The 23,201-nt window shown below is 31.4% G+C and overlaps 1 protein-coding gene across 1 annotated transcript in view; it reads right to left on the bottom strand.

Moving 5' to 3' along the window:
• Positions 1 to 4,499: 4,499 nt before the first annotated feature.
• Positions 4,500 to 23,201, bottom strand: part of LOC143046902 (caspase-3-like) — a 36,814-nt gene continuing 18,112 nt past the window's right edge. Inside the window, exons 6-13 of the mRNA XM_076219955.1 lie at positions 23,063 to 23,126; positions 22,051 to 22,106; positions 21,280 to 21,295; positions 19,709 to 19,935; positions 14,465 to 14,637; positions 9,870 to 9,993; positions 6,363 to 6,571; positions 4,500 to 4,977 (exon numbers count right to left, since the gene is read on the bottom strand). Coding sequence (XP_076076070.1) covers positions 4,900 to 4,977; positions 6,363 to 6,571; positions 9,870 to 9,993; positions 14,465 to 14,637; positions 19,709 to 19,935; positions 21,280 to 21,295; positions 22,051 to 22,106; positions 23,063 to 23,126 — 947 coding nt within the window. The 3' untranslated portion in view covers positions 4,500 to 4,899. The remainder of the gene's footprint in view (positions 4,978 to 6,362; positions 6,572 to 9,869; positions 9,994 to 14,464; positions 14,638 to 19,708; positions 19,936 to 21,279; positions 21,296 to 22,050; positions 22,107 to 23,062; positions 23,127 to 23,201) is intronic.

Below are 23,201 nucleotides of genomic sequence, written 5' to 3' on the forward strand. Positions count from 1 at the left end.
TAAATTACATTGCTGATATAACTTTTGTTTACAAGATTTTGATATTATTTTGTATTTCTTGAAATTAAAAATATTCAAAATAATCGTAAAGAGATGAGTTAAAAATATAATAAAACACTAACAAAACCAAGTTTTTGTTCGGGAATCAGCGAAGAGTGTCTTAAAAATTCATTTAAGAGAAGGTAAAGATATATCTGTTATTTTTTTCACTTTGAAATATTAAAATTTTCATTTTTACTTCTGTGTCATGGTTTTACAAATAAAGGAATACTGCTTCATAACTGCTGTCAGATTTAGTAGAAAAAATTCATTGTGTGAAATATTTTAGAATTTTAAATTTCTTGGATTTGAAAAAATGATTATATGTATGAATGTTTCTGATTTCTACAAAGTTTTAAATACAGATTTTTTTTTGTATGCTTGCTTTTTTAGTAAAAAAAAAACATGGCTGTAGAATTTTGTCAAGGGTGATTGTGAGATGGGTGTTGGTATGCATGTCTACTATTGTGTTTACACCATCAATCATAGACATGGAAAAATAAATGGTTTAAAATATAACAACGTTTGTTTATTGTATGGTTGCACAAATCAGTAAGGAGAAGGTTCACAAAGGGTTAAAATTGGCCCTGAATTTTTTATGTTTTTTTAAATTGGGCCAAAAAATTACAAATTTCACATAGAAATACTTGTGATAATACTACTAAGACAAAAATATTTTTTCTGGCACTTTCCTTTACTATTTATGGAGCAATGACCCCTTAAATGAGCATAATTTGTATTAAAAGGTCAATTTTGGTACTTTTTGTCCATAATTTCAATTGTTTTTGCCATAATTAACCTTGGCCTCCATCTACGATCCAAAAAGTTTTTATATTGATGAAATCTATATCAAAATTGGAATCTTTTGGTTACAACATATTTTGGATCGTAAGTGGCGGCCAATGTGTTTCAAAAGCTTTTAGGTCTGAAAAATGCACAAAATCAAAATGTCAAAAATGGGCTTACTTTTGGCGAATATCTTGTACTCTTATGAAAAGAACTGATATATTTAGCATTTATACTTTTGAAATAGACCCATTTACGAACCAAATTGAAACCTTTTTGGTGTTTTATGATAAAGTTGATATTTTAGGCCATTTTGTGCCATTAGTGAACCTTGTCCTTTCTCTTCCTCATAGATAATCTTACATTTAAAGAATTATAAACACTAAAAGAACCATTTACAGTATGTAAGATTTTCTATAGCATATCTGGGAATCTTAAACATTGATTCATTGAAAAAAGAGGAGACATAAAACAATCTTCAAAAAAAGAATGTGCAATACAAATCCTACTGATATTTATGTATTGATCTCAGGTGCTAAGGAACAGTAAGCATATTCTGTGCCATAAGTGACACCAATATGTTACTGGTAGAAAGTAAAAAAAAGTAATCGGTCACACTAAAAAAATGTATTACCAGATATTAAAATTGTTCATTCATCATTCCTAAGAAGTTAATTGTCTTTTTATACACCCGTTTACGGGGCGTATTATGGTATAAAGATGTCCGTCTGTCAGTTGTCAACATGTCAGTTGTTAACTCAAAAATTATGGTATAAAGATGTCCGTCTGTCAGTTGTCAACATGTCAGTTGTTAACTCAAAAACCCATTAACTCATATACATAAAACTTTTGTGAATTGATTATATCTATTGACATGAGCTCCCTTTAGATTTTTTTCAATTTTATTTATTTTTTCAAGTTATGAGGTTTTATTGATTAGAATAAGGGAAATTTTCAAGTTTTCAGACAATAACTCAAAAATTACTACTAATTTGCAAGAAATTTTGTTGAATTGTTTAAGGTAGCACAATACAAAGATTTTATAATTCCAATCACCAACCTTTGAAATGCTGTTACTTTCTTGTGACTGCATATAAATAAATAAAAGAGGTATATATAGATAGATAAAATATTAATCATTTAAATGAATGCAATATTTTTGTTATGTAATCATTATGTAATCAATTATTATGCAATTAATGGCAAAATCTTGGTCAGTTCACTTGAATGAATTTAGCTCTGATATCTCTATAACTAAACAAGAAATTTTAACGTTATCTTAATCAACATAGCAGGAGCTACAAAAGGGTGTCTCAAATTACCGCTATTGTTTTCCATTCCCTCATAAATCTGTAATTAGTGTTAACATCCTTACCACATAAAAGTAAAGATTGTTTGATTAGGTGTAAAATTTGATCTATACCATCTATCCAAAATCTGAGACACGCTTTTGTAGATAATGGTTCTAGGAACAACATATTATAAAATCAACCCTCTCAGAGTATCTATGAAGAAGCTGATTTCAATTGAAAGTGGAAATTTCTTGTATTTTTTTTCTTCAAAACAGTTAAAATTATAATTAATTACATAACTGTTGTATAATACTAACATTCCATTAATTTGAAAGAGTAATCTGTTAGTTATCCATAAATACCACTTTTATAAATTTCCAAGCATTATTAAGAAAGTTACAGCATTTTAAAACTGGGGAATTGAAGGTATAAAATCTTTGTATTTTGTAGTGTGCTTCCTTAAATCTATTGACATGAGCTCCCTTTTGATATCTATAAAATTTAGATCTTACATTAATTAGTTAATGGGTTTTCTTCATTAAAATATGGGGATTTTCCAGTTTTAGGACAATAACTGGAAAATGCTTTCAGCAGGTCTCATGAATCTTTGGAGAACAGTTTATATCTCTTGACGTAAGCTCCCTTTCTATTTTTATAAATTGAAGATATTAGATGTCCAAGTAATGTGGTTATATTCATTTAAAAAGGGTAGACTTTTTTTTGAGTTTTTGGACAAGAACTCGAAAATGCTTTCAGCAGTTCTCAGGAAACTTTGGAGAACAGTTTATATCTCTTGACATAAGCTCCCTTTCTATTTTTATAAATCTAAGATATGAGGTTTCCAAGTAATGTGGTTTCATTCGCTTAAAACGGGGTGACTTTTTGAGTTTTTGGACAATAACTCTAAAATGCTTTCAGCAGTTCTCATGAAACTTTGGTGGATTGTTTATATCTATCGACATAAGCTCCCTTTTGATTCTTTATAAATTTCTTATATGACATTAAGAAATTATTTAACTTTATTCTTTGAAAACCAGACAGGCGTATCATGTGCTCATTGGCGCAGCTGTTAATTCTCAGATTCCTTAAGTAATTTCTTAGATACACTTGGAACATTGAATAATTGTAACAGGAATATTTATGTCTCGCATGTATCAATTGACTGAACTCATTTTGATGGTCGATGTTGAGTTTTATTGGTTTGTAGATATAAGAAGATTTGGTATGAGTGCCAATGAGACACAACTCCATCCAAGTCACAGTTTGTAAAAGTAAACCATTATATGTCAGAGTACGGTCTTCAACACAGAGCCATGGCTCAAACCGAACAGCAAGCTATAAAGGGCCTAAAATATCTAATGTAAAACCATTCAAACGGGAAAACCAACGGTCTAATCTATATAAAAAACGAGAAACACTTATAAACCACATAACATATAACATTTACTGAACATCAGATTCTTGACTTGGGACAGGTGCAAACAATTGCAGCAGGTTTAAACATTTTAATAGGCACCAACCTTCACCCTTATCTAAAAAATAGTGTAACAACACAACATAGAAAGACACACTACAAAATATCAATTGAAATAGCTCAACTCGATCAAAAGACATACTAACAAATGAACATACACTGAACGAATAAATTTGATCTACGGTATGATACAATGTAAATACAAAATAAAAAAATAAGGGGTGAATAAATAAAGGGAACAGTAGTGAAATGTTAAACAATTTAAAAAAAACCAAAAAAACCACCAATAACCATGAACAAGAAACTGCCATATACAATAATATACACAGGTCAATGAAAATAATTTGTTTGATCTGTTTCTTCAATACTATTGGCAAAAGATCAACTACTTGTGTCGTATCAGGCTGCGCTCGGCTAAGCATTTTATTTTCATACATAGAATGTTTGTAAGGTGTCTGTATGGCAAGGTTTATCTGACCTTGACCCAATCGTCACAGATAATGTCAAGTTTATGTGATACTTGTTGTGAAACCTTTATAAAACATTCAAGATAAGACCAATCATGGTCAATAAAGCAGGCAACACATTTCAGAGTGTGCCCTCTTGTGGTTCTTGGTATTATCAAACATGAAAGGCTTTAGTGTATTCATGAAACTTTTATAATTCTTTATAATTTAACTATAGGTCCACCTATTAAAAAGAAAAGTTTTTCCATATAAATTTGGTAAAAAAAAATTAATTTACGAATGTTTGCATTATTGAATAAGGAATTAATCTTGATTGATTCCAGAATCTATTGGCCATCAGAGTCGAGGTCGATTACCAGTCATAAAAATATTTAGACTAAAGATAACAAATGTCAGATATAAGCTGTAAAAAAGACCAGTCCAGATAATTCAAACTTTTTTTATTCCGCATGTTTATATAATTGCAAGGTAACTTATATTTGATGACAAGTCTAGATTTATATATTGAAACTGCATTATAAAATCATAGCGTATCTGTTTTTTTTTTTATGTATATTGCTTATATCTCAATGACATGAATGTACACCCACATCGTATTGCTTCATTTCTCTTCTCCAAAGAAACTTCAAGTTACTGTTGTATCTTGAATAGTCTTGCAGTTTATTCCATCTTGAACAATCTTATTCCAGCTTGTACTTTACTGTAATCGTCAATCTTTCAGTGCTTTCTAGTTCATCTTTTCTTCTAAGTTTGGCACTTGGCCTCGGTCGACATTACTGCTGAACTTTTTTTGGTCAGCACACCATATGACTATCTTTTTATCCAAGACATAAAGTCATTATTACTGAAGTTCTAACAATTCATCATGACCAATTTCTTCGTTTGTCCCATCATCATAATGTAAGGTGTGTCTGATTACCTGCAATTTCAAAATTTGGGTTAAGGACCACCAGAGGCTTCAAATATAATAATTAGTCTATTGATACGATAAGTAAACCTAAAATTGAGAATGGCAATGGGGAATATGTCAAAGAAACAACAACCCGACCAAAGAGCAGACAACAGCCTTAGGCCACCAATGGGTCTTCAACGCAGCGAGAAAATCCCGAACCCTCAGATGGTTCTTTGCTGGCCCCTAAATAAAATTGTGTACTAGTTAAGTGAAAATGGACGTCACACTTAACTCCCCAAAATATAAATGAACTAAAGTTAAAAAAACCATACAAGACTAACAAAGGTCAGAGGCTACTGAATCGGGACAGGCGCAAAAATGCAGCGGCGTTAAACATGTTTGTGAGATCTCAACCCTCCCCCTATACCTTTAGTCAAAGTAGAATAAAGAAACACATAGCAATATACACAGTAAAACTCAGTTAAAAGAAGTCCAAGTCCGATGTCAGTATAGGAATCAAAAGAAACTTTGCAAAATGACAATGATACATAAATTAACAAAGGAATACTAGCAGTTACTGACATGCCAGATCTCGACCTGAGTTACACTGACTGAAAGATTATGTTAGGGGTTTAGTATCATACCATCATAAAATATATGAGAAGAACATAACCCATATCATGGCAACAACTGGTTTTAGAATAAATGTGTTTATTTTCGATGCAAAGTCAAGACCTTATGAGTGAATCAATATTAATACCAAAATATGCAGTCCTTAATGACTTGACAACAGTATCGTAACTAAATCTTTCCAAAGTGGTATATTTAATGGTTTGGTTAGCTTTTGAGGTGAATGCCGACATTTTTGTGCTTTGTAAAGAATATTACCATAACATATTGGATGTGAAATATATGACAAGGTTTCTGATTAAATCAAAAGTATACCTAAAACTAATCGGATGTCTATTAATACCACTGTAGTAATGGATTATAAAGCACCGTACCATCCAGATTTCATAACTCTGCTGACTTAATGAGAAGGTATGGTTAAATTCATTTGTTGATATGGGAAACGCCTAGTTAAAACATAACACGGATCAGAAATTAAAATAGCAGGTGCATCATCCGTAGCTTTGTTTTGTGTGAAAGAATCTGTACAAGTTTGATTGTATATTATCAAGCGATTTGATTTTTAAGAGATTTGTGACTGACAAAGTAATACTTTGGCGGCAACAATGTTTGACAGTAGAAGTGTTCCATTTGTTTAGTTAGAGTGGCTGTCAACGCTGTCCGGATACACAGTTGAATAGTCTCTATATACACGTTTTATCACATCATTCAGATAATCCACATTAATTTCGAATTCAGTTAAAGCATTCAAATAAAGAATAATATTGTTTTTAATTACATACCCTTCTTTTTCGTGTAAACAGAAGTGATTTGGTCAAAGTCGATGTAAACCAAGGAACCTGGCAAACGTCAGCCAGCGCTTTGGACGTCATATCAGTAACTTTTGATAATATTTCTGTAAGCTTTGTGGTAAATCCTTCTCTGCACAGAAGTTCAGATAAAATCATTATATAAATGGAACCATTACGACCATTCCTGTATGCAACATAATCTAAAAACCAATGAATATATTTCAAATTTCAAATTTATTATTGTATAAAAATAAAATAATATTAACCCACATCAGTCTATAAATTAATTTCAAATATCCCAAGTTATTCATATTATTTTTAATACATTTGTAGTAAAATTTGTTGAAATTAACCACTCTAGGTGGGAAATTGAAAGGCAACAGTAGTATACCTGTGTTCAAAAGTAATATCAAATAAGATATGTACAATTGTACAAATTTAAATTGTATTTTGACTTAAAAAGTACTCGTACAAATTACAATTTGTACATAATTTTACTAAAACTCATAAGTCACACTTCGGTGTTGACATGAATAACAATATTGTGGTCATTTTTATAAATTTCCTGTTAACAAAAGTTTGAATTTACCGAAAAACTAAGGATTTTCTTATCCCAGGCATAGATAGACTCCTGTTACCATTGATAACTATTTACACCACTGGGTCGATGCCACTTTTTGTGGACGTTTCGTCCCCGAGGGTATCACCAACCCAGTAGTCAACACTTCGGTGTTTACATAAATATCAATAATGTGATCATTTTCATAAATTTCCTGTTTACAAAACTTTGAATTTTACCGAAAAACTAAGGATTTTCTTATCCCAAGCATATATTACCTTAGCCGTATTCAGCAAAACTTTTTGGAATTTTGGAACCTCCATGCTCTTCAACTTTGTACTTGTCTTGGCTTTATCAATAGTTTGATATGAGCGTCACTGATGAGTCTTATGTAGACGAAACGCGAGTCTGGCATACGAAATTTTACTCCTGGTACCTTTGATAACTAATTATAACTTGTACACTAATTTATCGTATGGATTCTGATATAAAGAAAAGAGGCATCGGGGCCTTTTATAGTTGACTATGCGGTATGGGTTTTGCTCATTGTTGAAGGCCGTACGTTGACCTATAGTTGTTAATGTCTGTGTCATTTTGGTCTTTTGTGGATAGTTGTCTCATTGGCAATCATACCACATCTTCTTTTTTATATTGATACGCACTTAAGAATTTTCATTCAATGACTACACAATAAACCTTATTTACAAAATACAAAAAATGACAAGATGGAGACAGGAAATGTAATTGATACATGCATGCCAGTTAATTATGATAGAACAATAAAAAAAAAATGGCCTCAGCGACAAATCTATTAGTACAATAGAAATTGGCCCCATTGATAATTCTGATAGTATGATAGAAATTGGCCCCAGTGAAAATTCTGATAGTATGATACAAATTGGCCCAGTGAAAATTACGATAGTATAAATAATAATTAACATTGACCCCAGTGACAATTCTAATAGTATGATATATAAATTGACCAGGGTGACAATCTGATTAACTGACATTTAATCACTAATCATACATGTCAAGAAGCGTGCACTGTCTGGCCAACCGATCTTAGCCTACTAACAATGATACAGAAATGGAAATTATCAGAACTTGCTGTGGGGAATAATGTCATTATACCAATTCCTCAGTATAATCTTGCCCAAACTGATCCTAGAAATATCTTGGGTGTTATTGTTGAATCTGGAGAATTTGGGTATCACATTGGAACAGCTGTATGTATTTTAACATAAATCAAATTGAAGCTTTTTAAAAAGACTCATCTTTATTCACAGTAACGGTTCCCGAGCTTCACTATTGCCACATAAAGCAGCTAAAAAGCTTTCAAAAACTGGTGGTCAGGGGTTTCTTTCATGTTAATGCAAAGGGGTGCAGTATTTCTTAACGTTTATGTAAAAAGCAAAATATGTTGTGCATATTCCGATGCCATAATACTCTTAGATGCTCAAACAAATGATGCAGAACTATTTTTGTATTTTGTAAATAAGTTTCATTGAAGCGGTTGAAAAATTATATAGAGTGAATGAACTTTTTTGTACAACATAAACCATATGATAAATTATTGTACAAGTTACAAGTGATTTTAGACAAATTTTGTACAAATTGTAACCCTTACAAGCACTTTTTGTTCAAGTACAATATCAAAATAAAAATTCCATTTGTACAATTGTTTGGTACAAATTAGATTTGTACAAAATAATAATTTGTACACATTGATTTAAAAAAAAAAATCATAATTCCTTATTGACTAGTTCAACGTCTAGAAACCTTATCGATTTTGGAGTATTTTCATTGTTCGTTCACCATGTAAGCATTGCCGGTTATTTGTGCGATTTTAATTGGTACCGGGCACAACTACAAAACTGGTGGTCAGAGGGTTCATTTATGTAAATGCAAAGGGGTGCAGTATTACTTAACGTTTATGTAAAAAGCAAAATATGTTGTGCATATCCCGATGCCATAATACTCTTAGATAATATTCTAAGGAGTGAAAAAACTTTTTTGAATAACATAAACCATACGACAAATTATTGTACAAGTTACAAGTGATTTTTTGCCAAATTTTGTACAATTTTTGTTCAAGTACAAAGTCAAAATACAAAGGAGAAGGTTCACGAAGGGTTAAAATTGGCCCTGATTTTTTTATGTTTTTTAAATTGGGGCAAAAAATTACAAATGTCACATAGAAATACTTGTGATAATACTACTAAGACAAAAAAAAATTTTCTGGCACTTTCCTTTACTATTTATGGAGCAATGACCCCTTAAATGAGCATAATTTGTATTAAAAGGTCAATTTTGGTACTTTTTGTCCATAATTTTAATTGTTTTTGGTATAATTAACCTTGGCCTCCATCTACGATCCAGAAAGTTTTTATCTTGATGAAATCTATATCAAAATTGGAATCTTTTGGTTGCAACACATTCTGGATCGTAGGTGGCGGCCAAGGTGTTTCAATAGCTTTTAGGTCTGAAAAATGCACAAAATCATTATATTTTGACAAAATGTTCAAAATGGGCTTACTTTGGCGAATATCATGTAGTCTTATGAAAAGAACTGATATATTTAGCATTTAAACTTTTGAAATAGACCCATTTACGAACCAAATTGAGACTTTTTTGGTGTTTTATAATAAAGTTGATATTTTAGGCCATTTTGTGCCATTAGTGAACCTTGTCGTTTAATTTGTACAATTTTTTTTGGTACAAAATATAATTTGTACAAAATGATTACTTGTACACAATGATTTAAAAAAAAAAAAATAATCACATAATTCCTTATTGCTCAGTTCAACGTCTCGAAACCTTATCGAGTTTGGTGTATTTTCATTGTTCGTTCACCATACAAACATTGCCAGTTATTTGTGCGATTTTAATTGGTACCGGGTACAACTACAAAATATTGATGCGATCCAGAAACTCCTTACCTTGCACAGTTGCATAGGATACTAACACATCAGTGTGTGTAGATAGTTTATATATATGTGCATTGTTCATGTCACCCTCTGCATCTGTTGTTATTCCATGGTCTGTGCTGTTTCCACGACATGCCTATATTAAACAGGAATATATTTATTCAAGTGATGTAACTTCATTTCGACAAAGGATATTATACCTCCCAGAAGCACAAATTACATTTCATCAGTTGCAAATAAATCTCTGTATTGTTCAAATGTAATACAATGATATGATTAACTCAAATTTCTAGTACATATATTTTCTTAAAAAATCAAATGTTTTTGATACATGTACATATACATTTTCCGTTTTATTTATGTGAATTAAATATGATAGGGTCATCAATTTCGTTTTTACGCCTTAAACATTCAAAGTAGTGTACTATCTATGTACTAAAAATTGGAGATTATGTGATTTTTAAACAAATCAAACCACGATTTTCGCCAATTTATATACAAATGTTCACCTTTTTTGAGAGAATTCATTCAGCAATATTTTTTAAACAAAATTTAAAGAAGTAAATGCATTATTTCTTTTATATTTAGTTGTAGTTAAACGTTGTTACAAGATGTATGCAAAATGTTACCCAAATCTATGACATACCCATTTACTGTTCCTTTTACTTGCAAATACCAAGATACAACATAGCTGTATCAACCCAATGGATACCAAATTTTATTGAAACAGAAATGTTCTTACTAAATATATTCACTATTTGCTATGTATGTCAAATTTTTTAATATTCACAAATCTAAGACCATTGTTATTACAAGCATTTATGAAAGGCTTATCATTGCAACTACACATGTTTCCAAATATATTTAAAATTGCAATTACCAGCATTTCAGAAAAGAGATTTATTTTACTCACAACGTTATTCCTCAATTATAATATGTCACGATGCTATTTATCAAATTATACTCTTGTAAAATTTCCCAAATTTGCATAGCTTATTCATGAAAAAAACCTTACTCTTAGAGAATAAAAAGAAGTATATATGAGATTGAATTTGAAATGAAATATAGGAAGATAGGTTTTTAATATTTCTACGAAAATGGATATAAAAAAGACTGTAAAAAACAATTAATCAACAGCGCTAATTTATCGCTAAATTTTACAATAGTAAGGAGATGAAATTAATCTGTCACTTTCTCAATTTAAAATCAATTTACTTGATATCTTTATTGTTTATCTGTGCAGTTCATTTTTTATATGACAATTCATTCCACTTTATTACCTTATCCGTACTGGGCACCACTTTTTGTAATTTTGGGTCCTTAATGCTCTTCAACTTTGTACTTGTTTGGCTTTAAAACTATTTTCATCGGATGAGTCTTATGTACACGAAACGCGCGTCTGGCGTATTAAAGTATAATCCTGATACCTTTGATAACTATTAGTTCTTTTTGACGTAAATTCTTGATTAATTCATAATATATAATGATAAATAATGTATATAACCGAAAACTGTGAGATTCAAATTTTCTGGCAATAAATCAAATCTAAATTTAACTGTGTGCACTAGCAGCCTGCAAAGCTAAATCTTGTTTTTCAAAACCATTCTTAGACAACGACCATTCATCTGTTTGTCGGTGGGTAGGGGTTAAAAAATAGGTTGATTTCAATATTTCTTGAAAAAAGATAATCTTTCTGATTAAAAAGAGAAAAGAAAAAATCTGCTAAATAAATATCAAAATAAAATTGTTTCTGTATGTTATTATGAGATTGATTGTTTCTTTGTTCAAGACCATATGAGTATTTGGACCGTACGAGTATACGGTCTGTACCGTATGAGTATACTCGTACGGTCGGAGATTATGAGTATACCCATACGGTCTAGTACGTGCACGACCGTATATGTATTTGGACGTATAAGTTAATTTTAAACAAACATTTATCAAAATCTTTTATTGAGTTTTACAAATCAATGTTATTATAATAAGTTGAATAGCGTGTCTGAATAAGAGAACATTCAATCAATTGAAATTAACTACTAATTTAATGGTCTATCTAAATCCAATTTTTGGGACTCTCGCCACAAGGAACGTCAGATTTTTTTTATATTTACATGTTATATTTATGCATAATCCTTTGCATTTGCATCTCTTGCCAGCAAGAGAAAAGCTTGCTTGTTTAGCGGCAGCCGACAAATTAAAATCCTTCTGTTTTCCAGTTTCAATTTTGCGTGTCAAAAGTTCTATATTACCTATATTATAACAATTCTTAATATGCCAAATTCACATGATAGTTTTTACAAACTTGCATCTTTACCAATTATGTCATCAACCCTACATAATAATCGGGGAAGATCCTATCAACCACTGGGATTCTAAGAGTAACAAAGCTGCCTTTTTAATTCTTTGCATATTTTCCGACACGCTTTTATAATATTTTCTCATTGTATTTGCAACATTTATTTATTTATGTTTCTGTCCAGTATCTTTGATGGTTTTTGTATAAACGTTCCTAAATATTAAAAAAAAATTAATTCCAACATTATGTTTACTTCCGATCAAATTCAATTTCAGTGAGCACAAATAAATTTCATGTTTTACTGATACAGGAGATAAACAAATTAAATTAACGTGACTTTTTTTAAATATTATATTTTTTTATTTCATTTACAATTGAACTATTTATATCAATTCGAGATTTCACAGTTATGTTGATCAGTAATATACATTTAATGTGCGTATTGTTATGCGTTTACTTTTTTACATTGGCTAGAGGTATAGGGGGAGGGTTGAGATCTCATAAACATGTTTAACCCTGCCGCATTTTTGCGCCTGTCCCAAGTCAGGAGCCTCTGGCCTTTGTTAGTCTTGTATTATTTTTAATTTTAGTTTCTTGTGTACAATTTGGAGTTTAGTATGGCGTTCGTTATCACTGAACTTGTATATATATTTAGTTTAGGGGCCAGCTGAAGGACGCCTCCGGGTGCTGGAATTTCTCGCTGCATTAAAGACCTGTTGGTGACCTCCTGCTGTTGTCTGTTCTATAGTCGGGTTGTTGTCTCTTTGACACATTCCCCATTTCCATTCTCATTTTTTTTTGTATCTAATAAACTTGACCAACTTCTAAAAATTAGTCAGATCGTACGCGTACAGTTCTACCGCAAGCGTATTTCAAAAAAGTACGCATACAGTCCAGACCGTACGCGTACGGTTCAAATACTCATATGGTCTGAAACATCTTTTCTATTTTCAACGTCTGTCACGGGAATAATATTCCGCGCTCCATCAAAAGATGAATGGTCGACGCGTATACCTGCAGAGTCCACGAATAACTAATACATATTTACCCTATATAATTGATAGAAACACTATCGCCGTATCTTCAAATATAATATTAGACTAAACTTTTACTTAAAACATGGTAAAACTGAATACCCCGGAACGGTAAGCAGCCCCTGTCTCACCAGTGAGTTAATACCTTCAGAATTCTTATGACAAGAAATAATCAATGACAAGTCACATTCGGTGATGCAAAAAAGAAAAACGATGTAAAAAGGATAGGAATGTAGTTACACTACGAAAAATGAAACATATATATATTTACGGTAATTTGTTACGTCATGCATTAGTTATACTCTGCAATTGGGTGATCTATTTAAGGTGGATCATCGGTATATATATTTCCTTAATTAGATTTTTTTTTTATAATTTGTCAAAATGAAGATTTTACTTTTCTTTTTCTTCTTCAAAAATATAATAAAAAGTGTGGGTCTCCGAGCTATTTTTCTAGCTAGAAGTCGTTCAAAATATCTCAAATTTGCATAAACTGTTAAAAAAACATGTTTGTGAATAAATATGTAAAATCGAAATCTGATTCTCAATACACACATGTTTGATATTTGTTTATAAAAAACATTTTGGATAATGCAATACATCTCTTATTTTAATTAAAACAAAAAGCAGTTTTACACTTACACTATATATCTAAAATTTACAGAATTAGGCAAAGTCCTAGACCGATTGTATACTGCTTAAGTACAATTCGAGATGGGGGTAAACATTGAATTGACCTAACAAAGTATTTGTAAAATAAAAAAAACTAAAGATGAAGACATTGTTCAAAGATCATACTACTACTACTTTATACATATTTGCACATATATAATAACTTGTCATATATTTTTTTGTAAACTAATTTTCATCTCTTTCAAAAACATCCACGAGGTAACTTCTAACATAAGCTAATTGAAAATCTGTTCACTTCCGAAAAAAATAACTATTCCACAAAACAAGTAGTAAAATAACAAAAATAAAAAACTCTGAGGAAAATAACTGAATGTCCCTAAGCAAATGACAAAATCAAAAGCTCAAACAAATCAAACGAATGAATAACAGCTGTCATATTCCTGTCTCGGTACAGGCATTGTCTCATTTAGAAATTGGTACATTTAACCTGGTTTTATAGCTAACTAATGGCACTGAATTCCTTGTTAATCAAAGATTATCTGAACAATATCATCAACAAAATTCGCCTTCAAGGAATAAGGTTACACTACAAAACAAAATAATGATAACTTAAGAAATAGATTATACGAATGAGCAAATCTTACTTGAACGAAGAATAGTTTCGGTTTTCCGAGCAGAGTACGGCAATTCTTTACATGGTCCATAACTGCTTGTAATGATACTTCTTCGTTGAGTGTTGATTTAATGTGTCCATCTCGACCATGACTAAGTATTACACATACAAAACAATCTTCGTTGTTATGGTTGTAGGAGGCATCTAATAAATACCATTAGAGAATTAAATGCAGTTTTTTTCGCGCTTCTTGCTTAACAAACTTGTGCTGGTCACTTGCTCTCAAATTGCATAAATTATAGAAAAAAAAACCCAACCACATTCAATTCTCTTTTTGGTAGATCCATACGATGTGTCCGTGTCTAAACTAACCAAGGACAATTGTGGTTTTCCATTTACTTCGTTTGGTCTTTGAAGTATCAAACGAGACCTATCCCCGAATATGACGTGTCTCGGTATTTGTTTATCCAGCGTTCATGTATTTAATTACGAAGTTTTATTTGTAATTCTGATCGGATATTATTTTGTTTCATTATCATTTGTAGTTGTAATTCTATTTTTTATTTTCTATTTGTATGTAAATGTAAAGATAATGAAGTTCATTTGTATGATTTTAGTTTAAAGCAACTATGTGCACAGGATTGATTTGTTTTACACAATTTGACTTGGAAGAAAGGCCAACATAGTTAGATAGTGTAGTTATATAATTGTATACATGTATATGTTATAATGTATAATTGTGATAAAATACATCAAATAACATAATTACAAACCTAATCTCGATTTATATCCAATTTTTAGAAATTTACCTGTGACGTCACTTTTTTCGACGTTGATATATTCGTGTGATAGATTAGTGGAAGATATTATGGACATAATTGTGCAAATCGTGATACAAGCATGAAATTTGGTATAAAGGTTAACTAAATGATACTTATAAAAAATCCGCTGCTGGCCAGAAAAAAAATCAATTTTTCAAGATGGCCACCATACATTTTGGAAATGGCGTCATTACAAATTAGCCATTATTTGTTAATCCTTTGAAAGGTGTGTTAAATGTAAAATCCAATGTTAGATTTGATAAAAAGCAAATAACAGTTCATAATTAACGACTAGACAATACATTAATGAAACTTTAGGTGACTTCCGGTTTCAAAATGCCGGCAAAAAAGTCAAAAATTTCGATTTTTATACTTTCAAGCAATTTCACAAGGGATGTAAACGCTTGAAAGATGTGTCATAGGTATAATCCAATGTAAGTTATAATAAAACGTTAAAAACAGCTCCTTAGTTCGACAAAACAACACATAAATGAAGAAAAATAGTGATTCCCGGTTCCAAATTGGAGGCAAATACGTAGAAAATATTTTAATAATTTTCATCAACTTAACAAGTAATAACACTCTTTGTTAAGTTATAATGCCTAGTTTGGTTAGAAAGACAGGTTGCTCGTCTTATAATTATCTGACAGTTGCCTATACAACAACCCGTACAAGGAAGGCCAAAACGGTAGCATTTACGGTCACAAACACAGCTGGATATTTGCCTCCGCATTTTAAAAGTTCCTGACACGGGGATGCAACAGCAGTCAAAGAAGTCCATTTCGGTTTCCAACTGTCATTGATTCTTTCTTTCATCCAACCCCAGTGTTCATGACTTGGTACATTTACCTGTCGAATACATGAATCAGGCTGAGCCCAAACAACTCCCTCTTGATTTACTTCTCTTTTGATGTGCTCTGGAAAAGAACCTCTTGTAGGCGAAATTGATTCACAATGCCGCTACTTCCTGGCAAACAATTCACATTGTTGGTCACTTCATACTTAAGCCAAAAAAAGTCCTTTACATCTGGAAAACCTTCCATTGTTAGCCAAGGTGACCTCTTCCCTTTCCGACGACAATTCGACAAAGTGTCATATCCACTGAATGCATGGACAAAAGGAAGGGCAGCTACACAAGGACCAAACGCATTTGATATGTCACGTACAGGAAGCCATCACAAGTCTTTATTCCTTCCATAACCTATCCACAATGGGTTCTAACTAGTTTTGCGATTGCTGCAATTCTTGATACTATTACATCTGTGTCAGTACTACACTTCTCATAATCATGCCGAACATGGACAAACATTTGTGTATCTGCTTCTTCATGATTACAAGGGGTAGATAGGAAGTATCCTTATTGAAATTGCAAAGAATATTTTCACCATGAGTAGCATACACATTTTTATTAGTCTCTTAAGAAACTTGAAAAATTTCGTTTCGTTGTCATCTTCACAGAGAAAACTACTCCAAACCCTTGGTGTTCTACCAGAACCAACACCTTTCCATCTGGCACAAAAAAAACTTGCCTTTGTCTTGTCACAGCCTTGAAATTATTCATTTAGTAAACATCAAATACAATGTCTACTCTTGAATACTTATCGATGAAAGATTATATGTAAGGCAGTATGACATTATTTGCATAATTATCAACTATGTTTGCCCAACTTTGTGACCTGGAATGAACCATTGGTGCCCCACCGACGATAAATGCGTCCGAATTTGATTCAGCAAATCGCAGAATGTTTCAAGTAAACCCATTTGCAGAGATTTAATACCAATATTTCAAAAAACATCCTGCGATAAAGACGGAGGAGCAGTTTGGTTTTTATGGATAAAGAAATATTCCAAGTAAAAGTGTCTACTGTGACAAGAAATAAAAAGTCTAGAAAAGTTTCCCAATCACTTTTAAGGTTCTCTAGCTATGTTGTTGACGAAGACGTTTCCAGTATCATTTTGCGGCCAAAATAGGAAGTTGTTATTTTTTATTTGGTTATAAAAAGCAAAAGATCTTCGTATTGTTTGGACCAATATCTTGGAGTTTACTTACATATCTTACCTGTTCAACAATTTCCTAAATGGAGTATATTTTTTACAAATCTGACAACTCTTCTAGAAATGAATTTCTAAACTTGTTCATCACTTTACAAAGCCTTCAAAGATGTTTAAAGACATCTTTTTGTGTTTTTGTAGAGTCTTCATAAGGTCGTTCATCTGTTATAGAATGACCCAAACCACAAGATTTTTCAAATTCATCCTCTTGTATATTGACTTCATCCATCCACTTGTCTAAATGGGATCTTCGGTTAATCCTAAAGCACCAATATCGCCCTTCACAATTGCATTATTCTGTTTTTGTGCCTGATTAATTGTGTTATAAGAAAGAAATTTGCTGGTCTTACGTACAGTGCAAGTATCATTTTCAAATTCCATTGCCACCTTTGGGTGATGTTCGGGAAGGGAAGTCATATCTTGGAGATGGGTCGGTAACGATCGAGCATAATTGACTTGATCAAGACCTAAATCAATACCCTATCATGTTTTATATGGACTGTTTGTAAAGTACGAAATCTCACTCATAAAATAAGCATAATATTAAAATCAGAAGAAGTCCTTATTTTATAATTGAACGCCAGGAATGAAACTGTGGTCGATATGACTCTATTTCTTTACACCAGTCTTTAAAATCATTGAACGTCACAGAGCCATGACATAATTATATATTCTGAGTTTAGCTTTCATAATCCGAAATTAACAGTTCAAGCAAAAGACATGCAGTTATCTGATGAGCCTGTCTATTCCTAGGTACATTTGAACATACATAAAAAGAATCTGCCGTTCTTGGTGTTGCAATATTGGCTTTAGTAAGACAACATGTCCATCCCCTATCACGCAATATATCACCCAGAGTTTTATAACAAGTCATTTCAATGTGCAATCCACCAAACATGACGATACACTTATCTTTTCCGTACAAATCAGGCCATTCCCAGTGAATTTGCTTAGGCATTTCCTAAAGTGTCACCACATTTTCGCCTTATCCATCGAATACCTGATAATTGCCTGGTAGTGCATAAAAAACGCTCATGATGGTTATTAATAGTTTGAACATGCGCAAAAGTGTTAAACACATGTGTATCATAACCTTGAAAAATATTATTAAACCAATTCATAATATCATTAGAAATCCAAAATCACTAATTTAGAATATAAAAAAATATAGTAAATAGTTCAAATGATTTTCAAAGAATTTTGTAACATTTTCGCGCATGCGCACATACTGGAAATGTCAAATATTAATTTTTTAATAAATATATGATGTAAGGAAGGTAGCCGTCAAACCTGATGATTGTTTTTTACCAAAAGAAGGTCAAAGAAAAGTTTTCCAGAAAAATCAATATTTTCAAACTGAAGAAAACAGCCATTTTAGAAAATGGCCGTGGCCATCTTTAAAAAAATATTTTTTTAATGGCCAGCAGTTATTTCTTAAAAAGTATATAATAATGATGCTTTGTGGTAATTTTCATGCTTGTATCACCATTTGCACAATTCCCTCGATTTTGCTTGCTAATATCTTCCACTAGATACACAGTTCGTAATTCTATTATGTTATTTTGTGTATTGTCCTAAATCAATTTTAGATTTTCGTTGTTATTCTGTGGTTCACTTGTCGAAATCTACTTTTTTATTATTTATTTAAGTATTTCTCTGTCCTGAGTATTCTTGCGTTCTTTGTACTGTATTCCCGTCATGTAATTTTGTCATTTTAACGGAATATTTAATAACATTGCCATTAAGGTCGAGATTCGGCTTGCCACAGAACCAGGTTGAACCTACTATTTTTTCTTTAAATGTCCGGTACCAAGTCAGAAATATGGCAGTTGTTATCTTATAGTTCGTTTCTATTTATGTTGCTGTTGTGAATTAGTTATAGTTTCAGTTTAGTATTTTATACTGTTTTATTTGCTTAACGTTTTACCGCCATTTTACGTAACAATAAGCCCGCAACGTCGTCACTTGCCGGCGTCTCTTTGTATATTTTCGACTCTATTAAAGCATACGAAACATTGAAGACGCTTTGGTGTTTACTCGCCTTTATTATCGATACGTCCAAAACAGTTGTATTGTCGTTTGTGTTTTGTTAAACTTTTTTTTCGTTGTTTTCATCTTACAATTGATGTGTTTCCCTTTAGTTTTGTTATCCGAATTTGTTTTCTCTCAATCGAACGATGACTTTTGAAGAGCGGTATACTACTATTGCCTTCATATTTTAACATACATTTATTTTTCATAAAAAATACGGAGGACTTTTAGAATAACATTATGAACGAGTTGAAAAAGATTTTTAGGTACTTAAAAAGTAATATTATTTTGATAAAATGTTTATTTTTTATTTTTCTGCTGCTAAATGAAATATTGATTTAATAGAACACCGATTAGAAAATTCAACTTACACTGTGCCATTGTGTAGTATATCTCCTCTCTGGTTGGATTCTGTTTTACCAAAACATCAAATCCTAATAAATTAAAACATTTTTTAAGCCTGGTAACATCAATGTCAGTACCATTTCGGATACGTCCACCGACATTTTCTACATTGAAAATTATTGCACATCCTCGTTTCTGCTTATTCATCGGGTACGAATCTTCACGATCGCAAAAATATAGACGATTGAAGTTCCTGAAAAAGAAATGTGTTCAGGGCTATGAATCAATCAAATTAAAGTAATCACGCAAGAAATTTTACGGTCGCCATCATGAGCTGATTGGTCATTATGACAAAAGTGTGTCAGAAATCATATCCGATATTATTCCTCAGTTGTGATAACCTTCAATCATAACCGAACTGAACAAAGAAATAAAATGACGGGTGCCGTATACGGTGCAGGAAATGCTTACCCTTCCAGAGCACCTGATTTCACTCCCGGTTTTTAGTGGAGTTCGTGTTGTTTCTTATTTATTATTTTTAACTGTTGATTTAAATATCCTTTGGTTTTTTGAGTCTTTGTTTACTCCTTGGTTTTGATTGTTATTGTCTTAGTTGATGTTCATGTTGAATATACTTAACGTACAAATTTCGGGAATAAAACCTCGCTATCACTTATTAAAATCAGGACACAAAAAATGATAGGAAAAAGGAATCTTTTGAACATTCTACGGATATTCTTACATTACTTTTTCAAGGCCCTTTCTTATAAAAGAGGGACGAAAGATACCAGAGGGAGAGTCAAACTCATAGACTGAAAATAAACTGACAACGCTATTGCTAAAAATAAAAAGACAAACAGACAAATAATAGTATAGAAGACACAACATAGAAAACTAATGACTAAGCAACACGAACCCCACCAAAAACTGGGGGTGATCTCAGGTGCTCCGGAAGGGTAAGATCCTTCTTCACATGTGGCACCCGTCGTGTTGCTATTATGTTATTAAAAATCTGGTAAATAGTCTAATTCGATTAGTCACATTCGTGAAAAGGGAAGGGTATTTTAGTTACCACATACGGAACATATCCGATATCATCTGTGAAACGTTATTCTCGATCTGCGTATGTGTGTTAAACGTGTACGTTCGTTGATGAAGATTATGAAATCAGCGGTAATTTCTTATTTTTCGTTATACATTTTATTAAGAGCTGGGGACTTTTTCTATATACGATATATATATATATATATATATAGTATATATTTTTAATAATTTTTTTTAAAGAGTTTACATTTACAGATAGAACATGTAAAGTGTTATTTTGAGGTCTTTAAAATATTGTCTCCTTTATAACCCTGTTAAAAGTTAAAAAAGAAAAAAAACCTAAATAAAACCACAAAAGTACAAGTACCTTTGGACATGACCATTTTTTTCAGGCCCTGTTCCCTTTTTATTCTCCAAAACCCTTTAATGTTTAGTTTTGTTTTTGTTGTTATTAATTGTAATTACACTAGTGCTTTTCTTGGTTAGAGTTCTTTGAAATTTAGAAACAACATATTTATAATACTTTTTATCAATTCAAAATACATGTACTTACCATGATTGATCGTCCCCTGAAACAACAATAAGTGAAAGGTTAAATCCGAAATGATAAAAAAGAAAGAAAATTCAAATAGAAAAAAGAAAATTCAAATAAAAAAAAGAAAGAAAATTCAAATAAAAAAAAAGAAACCAAATTCAAATACAAAAAAGAAAATTCAAATAAAAAAAAAAGAAAATTCAAATAAAGAAATGTTTAAATTTGATATTTAAAATGGAAAGGTATCATTCGAAATGAAATCTTAATTGTAGATCTTTTAACTGTTCAATGTATACATGGAACAGATAGACATTAAAGTTTGTTCTTATTTGTACTTTTACACCACTGTCCTAGGTAGGGAGGGTTGACGCTTTCAAACATGTATAATCTCGCCACATTATGAATTTCCAGTCGAAATTCAAGATCCTATAACTCAGTGTTTGCTGTTTGTTCAGGTATCACACTTGAGATAGCCGGTAAACCTTTAAATTTAATATGTAAACTGTGAGACAGGTGCATAGCGTAGACATTACAAATCTATAAATAAGTGATATGGTATTGAGATCATGATATTCTCTGTACAAGCTCGGTTGTTTTAGTCATCTTTTTCGAATAAAGATAGAAGTACACGCTAATGATATATACATAAAAAAAATCCAATGGCTCTTATAATTTCATCTATAGTCATAAACAAATGAGAAATGAATACAAAAATGATGTAGATCCAATACTGTATTGAATAACTTCATTTTTTAATACATATTAAATAAGAGTATGATTTTATCTTACCAAGTCCTGGGTCTGCATCTCGGTCATTTCTGTTTAAATCCACATAATTATTATGACTGTAATTTAAAATGTATATGTACAGATTAACTTCAGTATAAGATTTTGCAAAAAAATCCTTTAAAATTTAAGATTAACTGATTTCAGCTTCCCAATTGAAAACAAAAATACCGAATTGCAAGTTTAATTTAAAAAGGGAAAATACCATGAACCCTGAAAAAATCAAATGTTCAACAATATTAACACATGGAGCAAATTGAAAATAACAGTTACTATCATTTTACTGACTTGGTACCTTTAACGAAGAAATGGTCGGTTAAAACTGGTTTTATAGCTTGCTTTACCATACATTTGTGTGACAGTGTTTATAGTTCCGATATATTGGCAAAATCGGATGAGCAACTCAAACAGACATTATAGATTAATCTGACCTAATTTGGATCTAGCAGCAAAAACTGTTTAAAAGTACAGGTTAAACTGGGTTACGTTTTATCTATAGAAACACTAACCGATAATTATTTTGTCACATAACTCTCCCCTCTCCTGTATACATCAATAATTGAGATATACAACTCCAAAGATATTACTAAAAATGTTATAACAAAATTACTTGATTTTTTTTTATACATTCCGGTGCACACTGCTGACTCATGTAAATTGAATGAAATTTTACTTAACTGATATCAATTTAACACCGTAATAAGACTTACAAATATTGATTAAAAGGAACAAATAATTTGTTTTGATGAATAACCCGATAACTAAATATGTATTGCATGAAATTTTGTTGAAATCAGCCTGTTAAACGAGTTCAGCTGATATATGCAGAAATTACATTATGAAAGTAACTGCCTAGAGGGAGTGTGCAAACTTAAAGAGGCAAGTGTGTCTTCACCCAAATATTCGGTCAGTGACTGTATATCACATGCACATAGACAGTCATTGCATTTTGACTGTTCCTATAAAACAATTGCACTTATACAGTCTATTCTATAATACACATAAAATTACAGACCTTTCAGAGTTGTTTTTGTTGTCTTGATTATAACGATAACAATATATTGAATTCAGTCCTGATTCTGTAAAGAAAGTGCGTAACTAGGATACTTTTCTTAAACTAACTAATTTTATCTTTTTTTAAAGATATATGTTAA

This window comes from Mytilus galloprovincialis, chromosome 9 (genome assembly GCF_965363235.1).
Source record: "Mytilus galloprovincialis chromosome 9, xbMytGall1.hap1.1, whole genome shotgun sequence".
In the NCBI taxonomy this organism is placed as follows: Eukaryota; Metazoa; Mollusca; class Bivalvia; order Mytilida; family Mytilidae; genus Mytilus; species Mytilus galloprovincialis.